At 43.2% G+C, this 14,851-nt stretch overlaps 1 protein-coding gene across 1 annotated transcript in view; it reads right to left on the bottom strand.

The window, feature by feature from the left end:
- The window catches only part of cfap299 (cilia and flagella associated protein 299), a 74,940-nt gene that overhangs the window by 16,115 nt on the left and 43,974 nt on the right, over positions 1–14,851 (bottom strand). The window contains exon 4 of the mRNA XM_068720958.1: positions 367–509. Within this exon, the coding sequence (XP_068577059.1) occupies positions 367–509 (143 nt within the window). The remainder of the gene's footprint in view (positions 1–366; positions 510–14,851) is intronic.

Genomic DNA, 14,851 nt, shown 5'->3' with positions numbered 1-14,851 from the left:
GGTTACAAATTTACTGCACATTGAAAGACGAGGACAATCTCACGGTTGAAGCCCGCTTGGGTCCTGACTCTGATTCATGTCTGTCTTGTCCAGACAGGTTCAGCACTTTGGCAGCTCTGCTCGGCTTTACTTCAGAAGTGTACATTTATTCCACATCCATGCCGAGGCCGCGGAGGGCTGGTGCTGTACATTTAACTATACTGGCCCTTTGCTCGGCTCCTTCTGAGCCTACATTGGTCTCTCACGTCAACCTGAGGCTTTAATCCTGCATAATAAGATTTCCTTACCCTTCAAATCTTGTCAAAACCCACTCAAGTCACGACCTCCCCAATCGACGTGGACATGTTACAATGGAAGGAGACTTACCATAAATCTGAGCGTCCTGGCATGAGCTTCTTCTTTCCGCTGAAATATGGTTCAAAATCTTGGGTCTTCAGTCTGTGGGCGTAGTCTATATAGCCAGATACTTCCTGTCCAAGAGGATTATGATCCCTTATGAAAATGACTGACTGTAAAAGAAAAAAGAGAGAGAAAAAGAAGGAAACCCTCTGTGTAAATAATCATGGCCATCAAGCTCCTCCTGAGTAAAAGCCAGGAAGGCCAATGTCACTTGTTAAAAGTGAACAGATAGAGGGGATCTGTTACAAATCCTCCCACTTTGAAATACAAAAGCTCGTGTTATACGCTTCAAATCAGAAACGAATCCAACTAATGTCGTCCTGCGACGGGCCCGGTGCTCGCCGAGGTGGGCTGTCTACAGAATATCCTGCTCCGATCAGTGCGTGGGACTCGGAGCTGAATCCTTCGACTTACAGTAACCAGAGTCTCAGTTCCGCTCCAGCACACCTACAGTCCGGGCAAGAATGTAGCTCGGAATGACAAGAAATGTGGAGTTAAAACGTTAAAAAGTTGTGTGAATAGTTAAGAACCTTTGAGGGGTAAAATAAAATAAGGGGGGAAACTCAAGTAAAGACAAAAAGAGGGCCCTAAAAGAGGATGTATATATAAAGTTAACTTGACTAGAGTCAGTCGGGGAAAAAAGACTAATTCATTAATTGAGTTTTCAAATTTTCTTTGTTTAAAAAGTTGTATGTATTTGGTTTGTTTTAAAGAACACCATTTAACACAATTATCGCCAGTTTGATGGACCAATCAATCCCACTGGTTCAGAAGTGGCTGGAAGCAGCCTGGTCTCCTACAAATTCAGTTAGCGTTTGACGAAACTGCAATGTGAATTGTGTTTGTGATGTACACATATACATGTTGATGCACTTATTGTAAGCCGCTTTGGATAAAAGCATCTGCTAAATGACTGTAATGTAATGTAATGTTGATACGAAATGAATTTTTAAGTTCAAGGTTCAGAAATGTTGTGATTTAACGCATCTGTGTTTTGCAGAAACGGTCAAGGCCAACATGACTCATTTTGCCTTTTAACAGCAAAACCAGCCGAAAACCAGTGCCTTGATGTTGAGGTCTTCGAACCAGATCTGAAACTGACCCATGTCCAAAACCCAACGTGAATAGAGAAATGTTTTTTTTTTAAAGAAATAAATTCAAAAAGAGACCAGCAGACTGTTAATCTGGTCTAAAGTAGACCCGAGGACAATAAGACCCGATCCAAAATGCGGCCAACCTGAACCGACCCACGCAGAGATAAAACTCCAGCACTGGCAGCAGCATTATGTTCACCAACAACACTTGAAAGTTCATCCTTTTTGACATTGCAATGACTTTGATGTACTATATGATCCGACTTGAGAGCAAGTCTGGTTGGGCTAATGACACTCGGACCCAAGACCCAATATCTTGTTGAATGCATAGACTGTATATAAGAAGTGGCCGTAGTCATTGTGACGTCACCCATTGGTTTGTGGACTGATGTTTTGAAGCCTCAAATTCAGCGATTTTTCCGTCGCCATCTTGGATTACATCCGTCACCATGTTGTTTTTGCAACCAATGAACAGAAGTTACCATATTTGGACTGAGGAGGAGTGACCTAGACCTGTCAATCACAGTAGCCCCGCCCTAAAGCATACCCTGCTTTATGGTCTATTTGACTCTAAATGGACCATAATTCACTAAATGAACATCATGCTGTATTGAAGAAGACCTGAAACTAGAGATTGAGACCATAAACTCATGTTTACAATGTTTACTGAGGGAATAAATCAAGAGAGAAGTAGAGTCATGCTCTCATAGACACACCGCTTCATTGTCGATTTTATCGACAAAAAAGGCACAGAGAATGAACACAACAGCCGAGAAAAAGAACCTTCTGGATGTGAGGGCGACAGGTTGGCTCTCTATAATCCAAACACTGATTTCTGATTAGAACTCTATGAGTAAGAAGAAAATAGTCCTTGGATACTCCAACCACATGTCATAAAGACAGTTTCCCGTCGGCTCATCGGGTCTTTGAAGTGAGGCCAAACCAGACATAACCTGGAAAAAGAAGAAAAAGAAAAGGATGACAAATGGTTTTGTCACCGGATTCAGACAAAGCAAATGAAAGGCAAGTTGTCCAAATCCCCTCGGGTGACAGCAGAACATGAAATGATCTTTTCATGTTGATTCTGATGATTCAGATAACACGTGATGACAATGGATGGGAAGAACTCCCAAACAGAGGACACGCTCAGGTGTGAAGAGGTTGTTTTGTCTGCCTTCACAAAGATAAAATAAGAAGCCTTTCTGCCTCGCCTTGAGAAAAGCAAGACTCTTTTTTGTCTCCGACTTGTCTTGTTTACTCTGAGCGTGAATGAGTCCCACTTGTGGGCCTACAGTAACACAGTAAGAGGAGCCAAGAGGAATACCTCGGCTCGCGGTATCACATTTGTATAACTGTCAGGACGCGGGGCCATCTGTGGATCCCTTTACTAAAAAGGCGTGAGATAACTAGCACTCCAGAGCTCAGAAGTAAAGAGGACTCCTTTCTCTCCGTCTCTCAAATGTTTAAAACAGATGCTATCAGGTTCACAGCTGGCTGCAGGCCTGGGCCAGATACCCTATCTACTGGCTTCTGTCCTCCTGCAGTCAGCCTTGAAAAGACATCATCAGGTGGACCCGGCAGAGTTAAAGGAGGCGAGTAACATTTGGGTAGTGGCGATAAAAAATATCAGTTAAAATCATCTATGGAGGATAATTAAATCCCAAAGGTCGGTTTGCAAAAATAACCAGTACAAACTTTTCCAAATGTGGGCCAATTCAATAAAGATTAAAGTAACTATGAGGAACTTTCATTTTGTGTTAATTCTGGCGGTCCCTGTGGACTAAAGCCGTAGAGTTTCAGAGCACCAGAGCACCAGAGTCCCTTTAGAAAACTTCTCATTTTACTGCAGTAGGGTCTGACAGTCTGCCCCTCTCAGTCCTGGTTCTGGTTCTCCCGTGCCTCCCTTCCCTCCAGCGGGTCCAACAATACGTCCAGCAGCGTGTCAGTGTTGGCTCCCAGAGAGGAGCTCTGCTCCTGGAGGAGGAGGAGGAGGAGACGCTGCTGCTGGGAGCTGAGCTCTCCTCCTCCCTCCGGAGCTCCGACTGCAGGTCCAAGGCTGCAGTGAAGCCGGTTCTGGGTCTGTCCACGGTGGACTGGTCTCCGCTGGATGACTGGGGTCTGTTCACGGTGGACCGGTCTCTGCTGGAGAATCCGGGTCTGTCCAAGGTGGACCGGTCTCTGCTGGAGTCTGAGCTGAAGGAGTTTCTGGTGAACCTGCATGATGTCATCTGATTTCACCAGAATCCGACCCGGTGGCTCCGATGACGAGAAACAGACCATCTTCTCTCTGAACTCTAATGTTTCCATAAAGCAGTCTAAAATGATAACACAACCAAGGTGCACTAAACTAAAACTGATGGGTGAACAATGCTGTTAACAATTGTTTGCTTCATTTTCTTTTCAGTCTCTGGAAGAATTTTCCGAGCTGTGTTAGCAAGGAAACAAAAACCAGGGTAAAAAACGTTATACCTTAAACCTTAAAAATACAAGATTACTTTTTTTGTTTCACTAAATGGCGTCTGACAGGTAAGCCAAAGTTCATTTCTCTCTCAGGGAACTGGAGGGGGGAGGGAGTCACACCCGCAAACTACCAGCATGACTTTCCAGCCTCTGTGTTGCAGTGGGAGGGGGGTGGGGTGGGGGGGGTGGACCTCCACCTTGCACGATGGAAAACAAGTGGAGGCCTTACGTCACCTGCCAGCAATTACCAAGAACAGGTGCTGTGACCTCACAGGGCAGCGAGCGAGGGGCCCCCCCGCTTTATGGCAAACATCAGTCTGGTTGGTTCCTGAGAAGCGGAGCGCTGCGCAGGTAGAGATTCTAGGTAGGTAGGCTCTTCGTGATACTCAATATTCACTTTGCTTCTCTTTGAAACTCTTGAAATTTCAGCTGGCTGGAAGGAAAAACACCAGTGACCTTAAGATGGAGGCCACATAAACCGGTTTAGAAACAGTAGATAAATCCACGATCCGTCCGGTTAATAAACACAACGAAGCATCTCATGAACACGTTTATGTGCTCAGAAAACAAACGGTGAAACTGGAACAGTGTTGACAATCGTAATTATTGTGGCCTGTGAAAACTGCGACGGTATCCCCTGCCTCTTGACAATAAGTAAAAGCCACACAGATGTGAATTACTCCACAAACCTTTGGCTAATCTTTCAAAGCCCCCACGGCTGAAAGAGAGGGATTTACAAATTCAAGTCAAACAGAAGCTGACAGCAGGCTGACACGTACTGTGCCCCTCCTTTGTGCTTTGACAATGTACTACAGGTGGGGACACAATGGCTGGACCACCTGACATCCTGTGGCATGAGGAGGGTGTGTGTGTGTATGTGTGTGTGTGTGTGTGTGTGTGTGTGTGTGTGTGTGTGTGTGTGTGTGTGTGTGTGTGTTTGTGACGTAGGTGTTTATTTGTGACACAGAAAGAAATGACTAAAGAGAGCTAACTGGAGCTAACTTCCAACAAGAGCTGAAGTGAAAAGTTTCAAAAGCCAGTGATGGTCCAGCAACTGAATTCAGTTCATGTCAGAGCTTTTTTGAAGAGAAATTAAGAAATGGGCTGAAGTGGTACAGACACCACTTAAAAACCAACGTCACCAACTATCAACGGTTCATATGATATCTTACAAAAAGTTATCTGTTATTTTTTCCTGTGAATGTCCAGCAACACAAGCAATCAGTGCACCTGAGCCAAAACTACTAAGTTGGGTTTACTTAAGTACAGAAGCTACGTTACAAATAAGTAAACTTTTGGGTTAAAATAACTACAGAAGTGGCCTTAATTACTTGTCAAGTTTGAAAAGCTATAGGATGAAATGTCTGGTCATATTTGTACTTGGATTCTTGAATCTAAGTCATTAATTCAAATTTTTGAGTATTTTATATTCTCTTGCAGCTGCTAGAAAATGCTTAAAATTTGAGAACTCTGGTGTCTTTTGTTTTAAATGGGCTATATAGAACCCCCTTACACACACACACACACACACACACACACACACACACACACACACACACACACACACACACACACACACACACACACACACACACACACACACACACACACACCACCAACCTGTCCGCCAGCCCCCATGTCCCCCCTCCTCCCTTCATCCTCCAGCCCACCTCTGCTGCCCCCCCCCCCCCCCCCCGTCCCTGGGAACAATCCTGCAGTGTCAGGGAGCTGTGCAGGTGTCTTGCGGTGTCAGCTGCCATGCTGTTTATTATTGGTGGGCAGCGCTTTAGGAGGAATCCCGGGCCATCACTAACAACTGTGTAAATTTGTTGGGGTAAGGAAAACATGGCCCTGTACTACAGGAATGTTTTTAGGTGGGAGCCCCTCTTTTCTGGCAGGCTTAACTCAAGTCCCCGTTCTGAACATGGAGTGTGTCTGTTTGTTAGTTTACTCAGAGACCCATTAGCTACTGCAAAAATATCAGCGGCTACACTTCCTGGGATCCACATAATGTTTTTACAATACTCTGACGAAAAAAAATGTATTTTATTGTCTTGGTGAAGTCTCAGTGAAATGGAAGTAAGAGTGTTTTTAGCTTCTGTCCCGTGACGTATTTCACAGTGAAACCACAGACTGTATAAGTGGACGTAGTCATCGTGACGTCACCCGTTGGTTTGTGGACTGATGTTTTGAAGCCTCGAGTTCAGCGATTTCACCGTCGCCATCTTGGATTACGGTCTTCCCCATGTTGTTGTTTTTTTAGCAACTAATGAACAGAAGTGACCATATTTGGAATGTGGAGAAATTACTTTAGAGGCGCCGTATACGTCTTTGGTAGCGGCAGCGACCTGTCAATCATAGTAAGCCCCGCCCTAGAGGCATACCCTGCTTTATGGTCTGTTTGACTCTAAATGGACCATAATTTACTAAATGAACATCATGCTGTATTGAAGAAGACTTGAAACTAGAGATTGAGACCATAAACTCATGTTTACAATGTTTACTGAGGTAATAAATCAAGAGAGAAGTAGAGTCATTTTCTCATAGACTTCTATACAACCAGAGGAGTCGCCCCCTGATGGACACTAGAGAGAATGCAGCTTTGAGACACTTTCGCATTGGCTTCACTCGGCTGAACCGGTGGATGCTACCTGGTTTAGCCCAATACAAAGCTACAGAGGAATGTTGCTCTCATTTGATTGGATGAATCATCAAACATTAGAAACCGTTTTACAGGAAGAGAACAGACAGGGATTCGAGGGGGATTTGGATGTGAAAATACTTTGATACAGATTTGTTTAGTTTTTTTTACAGATATTTGAAATAGAACAAGAGATAAATGAACAATTAACACGGGGCCATAGGATTAGAACTGCAAAACTGTCTTTTTCATTTCACTTTTTTCCCCCCTACTTTCCACACTTCCACAAAATCCTGATAACTTCCATGCCATCGATCTTCTGGCTCCCCAGCCGCTCTGCCTTCTCTTTCACCGATCTCTAACTCGTTAGCTGGTTTAGTGATCCGACTGTCAGCACTGCACAATGCTCCTCCAACCTTTTCCAATTTCCCTGTTACACACAGACAAATCTTCTTTGAGAGCATTTAGCTGCGGTTCCATTTTATCTATCAATATGCTTGTTTCCTCTCTAATTACAGTGCGATTCAGAGGAGGAAGTTCTTGATGAATGTCCTCATGTCATGTCTCTGGCAGCTCAGCTCTTGTTCTCATCATCCTCAGCGACATAACCTGATCATTAAAGTATCAACTTTCCTTGAATTTCTTCAGTTAATTATAATTTTTTGTCACATTTCAAACGGTGTGTTCTGCATGTTTTTAAAGCCTGCTCAGTGTATCTTGATGTGTGTGTGTGTGTGTGTGTGTGTGTGTGTGTGTGTGTGTGTGTGTGTGTGTGTGTGTGTGTGTGTGTGTGTATTTGAGAGAGTTTTGGGGTTTCAGGAGTAGGCTGAGAATGATTATTTATTTGACTTGGAAGTGACTTCACACAGCCCGGCTTGTGTAATAGATGCAACGGTAGAAAATGTGTTGAGGGGCTTTGCATCCGTGGGGGATCTATCCGAATTACACATCCTGCAGGAAGTGTGAGCCAGAGCCAGATCTTACTCACTGAAGAGTCTGTAGGCAACAGACCAGGTCAGCGGCGTCATTAAAAATGTTTGGGTTAAAATAACTACAGAAGTGACGTTACTTAAGGACGCAAGTCCACATTGACTTCTGGTTTCACATAAGACACGAACAGCGGTCTCCTGGGTGAAAGTTCCTCCACCTCCTCCCTATATCCGCAATTTGACACCCTTTATAATAAGTCATCTGTCCTGGCAAGCGATTGCGTGGATTACGTACAACTTGATTGTGTGGGTTGTATACAAATCATAGTGCATTACTTTTCATAGGTATAGCTACGAACAGCTGGGACAAACACACCTATTGTTTGCAATCACTCTCTGTAAGATGTGTTGGAGAGTGCCTTTTCAGATACAAGTGCAGGGCTGTGAGCTGTTTGCACAGTGCTGTGAGTCATCGTCATCTGTTAGAGCACCCTTTAATACACCCTCTCATCACAAGCCTCCACATGGGCCGCTGATAGACTGCTGCCACCCTTCTCAGACCTCCCTACACTCTCTCTCTCTCTCCTGGCAAACGCTGCTGCTTTTCCAGCCACTAAAAAGTCTAAATCCAAGTTGAGTTTTAAAACACGTCTATATCTATAAAAATAAATAAGAGACTAGGGCTCTGATCGTTTCCATCCTGGAAAGAGATGAACTTATTTCAGCTTTGCCCCACAGATTCAGTGGTCACTAGGACTTAACATATTTGGAGTGTTTACAATGCAAAACTTGTCATTTCTGTCACCGTTTCAGATCCCATCATGATACTGATGATACCATTGTGTCAAAAAAAAAAAGACACAATGTCCTAAGCTTTTGCTTGTTACGTGCCGTAACAGGCCTTATTGTGTGTGCATGCAATAAGGATAGAAATAATCAAAAGACATTTCTTTTCCTTTCGTTTATAATTACAGGGTGTGTCGCTAGACAGATGTCTTGGCACCGGGTACAAAAAAATGCACAAGTTAACTGTTCAAAAGGACTTCTGGCCCTACATGGTGGTTTAATGTTATATCTGTATTCTCTTAAAGCCCCGCACAAAGGCTGGCCAGGCCACACAAAACGGTGTAAAGAAACATTTGCTTTATTCTACACAATGTATTATTGCATTAGAGGACTTTCTCTTTTTGTTAAATGTTTCTTTTGTAGCTCACCTCTGATTATTCCTTATTAAATATTTGAATTTATTCTGTAATGATTCAGAATCATTCACTCCAATAAATACATTCAATAGCAAACGTCCAGCAGCTTTATGTTGTTTCCTTTCTTCCTTGAGAACTGGGTTGTAACTGTGTGTAGGAGTGCGTGTGGTTTTGCACATATAAATTGTGTTGCGTACTACGTCAGAGCTTTTTTTTTTAAGCTCATTTGTTTGTCATTTTTATGTCCTTGAAGACCACAAGAATTTGTGAAATTCTGGGAAGTTTAACTATGCAAAGGACACAATGCCAGATTGTGCTCGGAGGACATGTGACTTAAATCCCAGACGAGCTAATAATGCAACATACAGTATACAGTGTGTTTGTCTAAATTGATAAATTTGGAGTGATGCACGGCCAATACTGATGCTGGATGTTTGGTTGTTGTTTAGACGTCAGTTTAGGAAAAAGGCAGATTTGTGCATTTGTTTACCCCAAGTGCTCTCCATCTGCATCCATAAACAGACAGGGTGTTTGTGCAAGAGACAAAATATATAAATCCAGAAGCAGGTGTCCTCCTATTGGGCTTTCTAAACACCCAATGGTGGACAGCTACGCCCAGTGAGGTTAGCCATGAGGGCAGAACAACTGTGGCCAGATACCAAAGGGGAAGCAGCTCGGTCAATCCGTCAGGGAAAGCAAGGCAGCTCGCTCAACCCTTCGGCTGAGTTTTGTCCTCTGTCTTTTTTGGAGAACTCGCCAGTAAAGCCGTCACCACAAAATAAGTGGCTTGAACCCACACACTTCAAATTACAGGGCAGGGGGAATCAGAAAATGCTATCCTGCTTCTCGCAATTGGTGTTTTAGGAATTCTATTAAAACCTCCTTTAGTTCGGCCCACGGTGCAGCTTCGTTGTTTTTCTGCATCTTTGCTTGGAGGATTTTCACTGTCCTTGCAGACGGTGCATTGCGACAGCAGGCCAACACGCTGTCGGGTAGACATGGCTGCGCGGAAAACAATTGTAGTTTGACGGGGAAAAAAAAGAAAAAAAAAAAGCAGCAGTGTGGTTTCTGATCTGGGAGTCATGGTTGTCTTTGGAAGACATGTTGGACGTGCCCATTAAACTCTACAGCTCGCTGAGAGCTACAAGAGTTACACATTCACACCGTGCTCTTACTGTAGCGGTGCCAAAGCAACTTCCTGCTGCAGCATACAGCAGTGATGGGAACATGAAAACATGACCTGGAACCAGTTTCCTAAAATCAACACTTGGAGCAGCTGAACAGCAACTCAATCTTTGTACAATTTTTATGTTTTTGTCACAAGGAGTCTGAACAAAAGTCAAACAGTCCATCGTATAATATTTACTTCTAGTAATACTTCAACTATGGTAAAGCGTTACTCAGAATGCAAACCTAACACATAAAAGCAAAAGAGAGAGTCCGTGCAATAAATGCAGCGCTGTGACGACAGAACCGGCACAGTGCTTTGAGATTCGCATCGGTGGAACATCTGCTGTGCAGTTTAACAACAACCCGAAGGAGTTCCTTTTTTTTTTTTTTTTTTTTAAAAGAGGCACTTTTTCTAGACACACCTGTGACAACTAACTTAAATTGTCCACAAGTCACTGCTCAAAACCGGACAGAAAAAAGAGAAAAGCGAACAGCAAACTAATGGGATCAGTCTTAGTTAAAGAAGAGTTAAAGGTTTGAAATCCTTGGCAGGTGGCAAACATTTCCCTGCTCCCTACGACTGCAGCTGATAAAGGCCTTTCCCATATGGAGAATAAGCTGTCAGCCTGACAGGTGGCATCACTTACAGCGCTTGGTTCAGAGCCCTGTAGCAGAAAAAGGGGTAAAGTTTCTACTCCCTGGAAGAGAGAGAAAAAAAAAAATCCTGCCCCTACAGCATGCCTGAATTCGGGGAGGAATTACAGGTTGAGAATAGCAGGCGGGTCTGGCACATGTGGTCAAAACACAAATCAGTCAAACGCCATCTCAGCTACGGATTTCAGACACCAAAGTGACCAAGCGAGGCCTATCTTTTCCCTCCCCTTCACTCCTACAATCATTTTCCACATTCCACTGGCTTTTAAATTACCAGTGGAAAGAAGATTACAAGTATAGCCCAAAAATACATGTGAAAGCAGCGCAGCGGAGTTGCTTGTCCACTGGTGAGTTTGCGAAAGCTTGACTACAAAAAAAAAAAAACTGGAGAAAAAAAATTGGATTACGGTGTCATTAACTTTGTGGGCACTTTAATCCTTTCTGTTGCATTTCCTGTCCTGTTTATGGACCGAGGCTTTTATTTGAACGTGCACGTCTGAGGGCTGGCACGCTGCTGCAGCTGTCCACATGTGGCACACCGGCTCTTTTGGAAGTATCACAAAAACACGGCAAGATGAAGAAACTATTCTGAGGTTTCGTAGTTCCAAATAACATCGGAGTGAGATAGATGTCCTGCATCTCAGTCATGAACAGACTTTTTGCAAACTGAGGTCTTTTCTGTACTCCGGGAAAACAGTACTATTTTGAAACCCCGCCTCTTATGCGGGACAATCCAACATAAAAGATTTAAACATGACAATCAGTCTGTCACCCGTGGCAACAAAGACTAATGGCCACATTAAGACACCAAAGGGGGTCGAATCAATGCCTGGTGTCGTCTGTGGTCATTATCAGACAAAAACTGAGGGAAAGGGAAATAGAAACAACAATGGTGACAAAGTCTTGCAACCAACATCGATACCTCTCCTTCACTTTAACCACTGTTAGCAAATAGGTGAAGAGCCCAAGGAAACCAATCTTAATAAAGACGAACATTCAAAGTTGTTCAGCCTTATTTAGCACTAAAGCTAAATGTTGTGAAGCTAACTCTCAATCCATGAATTCTATCTTGAATCATTTATTTTAAATCTCCTCTTCTCTTTAGTGCGATTGGACAAATGGAGCTGTGAATGTATTTTCTTGACTGAAATGAGCAGTAATCGTACCTCAAAGTACAAAAGTTGAACACATGGCCAAACACTAAACTGCTTGCACACAGATATCTGCTTGCGCAGGTGCGTGAAACTGGTAACGGTTTGTGTGATTTGTAAAGCAAGCTTTTATTAGGATCCGAGTCCCTGAGAATTTGTCCATGAATGCCTGACACAAAAGTCTTGAGGTTTTCCTCGTCTTTGTTTTTCAGTGGGGAGCTGGTCAGAATCTAAGCTACCGTGTTTTCTTGGGGGAACAAAGGCGAGACCTCGAGGTAATCGTAGCTGTGTTAAGGATTTTATTCCTCATGCATCTGTGTGAACAGGAGGGCATGCAAACAATGTTAGCGTCCGTGGTGGACGGCACGTCATCGGTGACAACTGATTCAACACTGTGGAAGAACCAGGTTGTTTGAACTGAAACTGATATGCTACAAAACCAACACTATAAAGTTAAGACTGTCAATCATCACTTTACTAGGTTGTCAGGAAAAATTATTTTCAACATGGATCTACGTTTTGTTTTTATATCCAAATACAATGGAATATCAAAAGAGAAGTAAAAGGATTTGGAATTTAAACCGTCTTGGTTTTTCGCCAGGCGTGACATGAGAGGGTGGAGCTAAGTACACCTGGGCACCTGTCAATCAAAAGGTAGCCCCGCCCTAAAGCATACCCTGCCCATAATTTACTAAATGAACATCATGCTGTATTGAAGAAGACTTGAAACTAGAGATTGAGATCATAAACTCATGCTTGCACTGAGGGAGAGTAATGTCATCAAGACTCGAGTGGATTACTTAAATTTAGACTTTTCTCTGTGGACAATACAGACTCAAAATCACAGCTACAGTATGCATTTGGTTTGGAGCTTCAGTGGCAGCATCTGTACAACTGATTTAACACAGAGATGCCACATCTGATGCTAAACTGCACGTTACAAACATCCTGCGAGTCATTCGACTGGAAACAGAAACAAATTCATCTTGGTGGGTCCTGAATACTTGTCGTTGTCACCTTGGAGACAAATCATTATAAAGTGGTTCAAATTATCGTACAGACTTACCCCGCAGTGCAGCTATGCAAAAATTACACAGTACCCTTAAGACTAAAGTGGGCACGAACAAGGCTGCCACAAACAGCTTTATTTTGGAGTGCACTCCCTTCCTGTTATTTGAGGCGGATGTTTTAACAGATTTTTTTTTTTTCGAGTGGAGGCAAATACATGTTGCATTTATCAGCTGCATCTGCAGCTCAGCTGATACACAGCAGTGCTCCGGAGCTCACAAAGTCACTACTTTAGATGCAGGTGTTGGCTGCAGTGACCACATGACGACGATCCGGCAGCAGTAAACACATACCGACGCTTGGCTCCGACACCGACTAGAGCTTAAAGAGTGGCCAGCACCTTCCATAGGGGGGATTCTTCTCCTGTCAGTGTGAAGACATGAGCTCACGAGATTATGAATCGGAATGAAAAAGTATTTTTAGTAACTGTCACACCACAGTTTCTGTTGTGTACTTCACCTTCTAAAAAACACAAATTCCTGCAAGCAGCTGTGCATTTTGACTGTATTATACTTGTTTTAATGATTACTAACCCTATCAAGAAATATAGAGTTTTCTATTACTTTAACTTAATCTGATGTAACAGCACCCTACTCTGTTCTTTTAGCTTATATATAAACATTATGTGATCTCTCTGTGTGTATGATTTGGTTGCAACTTTTTCAGCTCACCAGACAGAATCATAAACAGTTGTATTGCCAAGTTACACATACAAGGAATTTGGATTGGTGATTGATGCATATGCAATAAACACATCTTTACCGTAATAACACCACTTCAACGGACGTCAGACGGCGGCTGGCGGCACCGCGGTTTCACAAGCGTTGTCGGAGAAATGCGGCGGCGTTCGGGTAACGCAAACAAATGTTTACGGCTCTCTCTAGAGCCGGTGTTTGGTTTGTCCGTTCAAGGCTTCTGTAGAAACGTGGCGGTGCAACATGGCGGACTTCATAAAGAGGACCTGCTCCCTGTGTATGATATGAAGGACTCATTCTAACAAAAACACAACGATCCTTAGTTTTAGGTGACTATACATATGATGAATAGATCCCCCAAAATGATGACACACTGCCTTAAAAAAAGTGTAAATATTACAACTCCACCAATTCATTTGCTTCAAACACGATTTTTTGCAGAAAGTTAGAAGGTGGCTTACGTTACATGCTCTGAGAACTCTATGAACCCAGTCGAGCAACATGTCACCACATGCAGTCTGCAATGAGTTAACGATTTAATTACATTAGCGATCCATTCACTGACAGTTTCAAAGACACCCTAATAATATTACCACAAACTGTACAGGTGTGAGAGACCTGTCCGACGTCCCTTTTCCTCGTCCTGAAACTCAAACCTGCTGGAGCTTCACAAATTAAAAGCAAAGTCCTCACCAATACAAAACAAACACGCTTCTTTGATCTGTTGCGCTGAAACCACACAGATGCCTCGACATGCTTGCCAGTTTCTCTGATCCCGTCAGTGCAGGAGGTAATGTCCACTGACAGTTTGTAACCTCTGAAGTCCAAAGAAAAGCTTACGTCAAAGCGGGTTTTATATGAGAGATATTCAATAAATGTACTTAAGTAGGAATTCCAAGTGACCGTGATGTGCTCAGTCAGAAGCCAACACAGGTGTAAACCTTCACTGCTGTGGATGTTGAGAGTGGGTTGTCCTCCGAATTACCTCTGTGAAAACACACTCACCAGAAAGCCCCCGAGACATTATTATTTTTTCTTCCTTCTTTGTCTCGGAAAAAGTTTGGTTGAGGTTTTTTTTGTTAGCTGAAGTGAGACTAAGCGATTTAGTGTCTTTATTTCCCACGTTTTTTACTGACTACAGGTCTGCGTCGGGGTCCAACTGTGGCATAGAGGTTCGCTTGTAAAAGAACTGCCTCTCTGCGGCGTAACTTCGGAGTAAAAGCACATGGGTTGGGTTGTAGAAGCAGCCACTCGCGGACACATTGAATGCAACACCGATCTGGTTATTCTAATATCTTTAAACTATTTAGCTGCCAGGCTGTCCTCAATTCTGTTTAGTAGCTAAAAGGAGAGAACAAAAATGTTGTGGCTTTTTTTGGGGGGGATAA

The sequence above is a fragment of the Cebidichthys violaceus genome, unplaced genomic scaffold, assembly GCF_023349555.1.
Source record: "Cebidichthys violaceus isolate CVI_PGR_0920_01 unplaced genomic scaffold, fCebVio1.0.p SCAF_26, whole genome shotgun sequence".
NCBI lineage: Eukaryota > Metazoa > Chordata > Actinopteri > Perciformes > Stichaeidae > Cebidichthys > Cebidichthys violaceus.
Note: the sequence above shows the minus strand (reverse complement) of the source record. Positions and strands in the feature narration are given on the sequence as shown.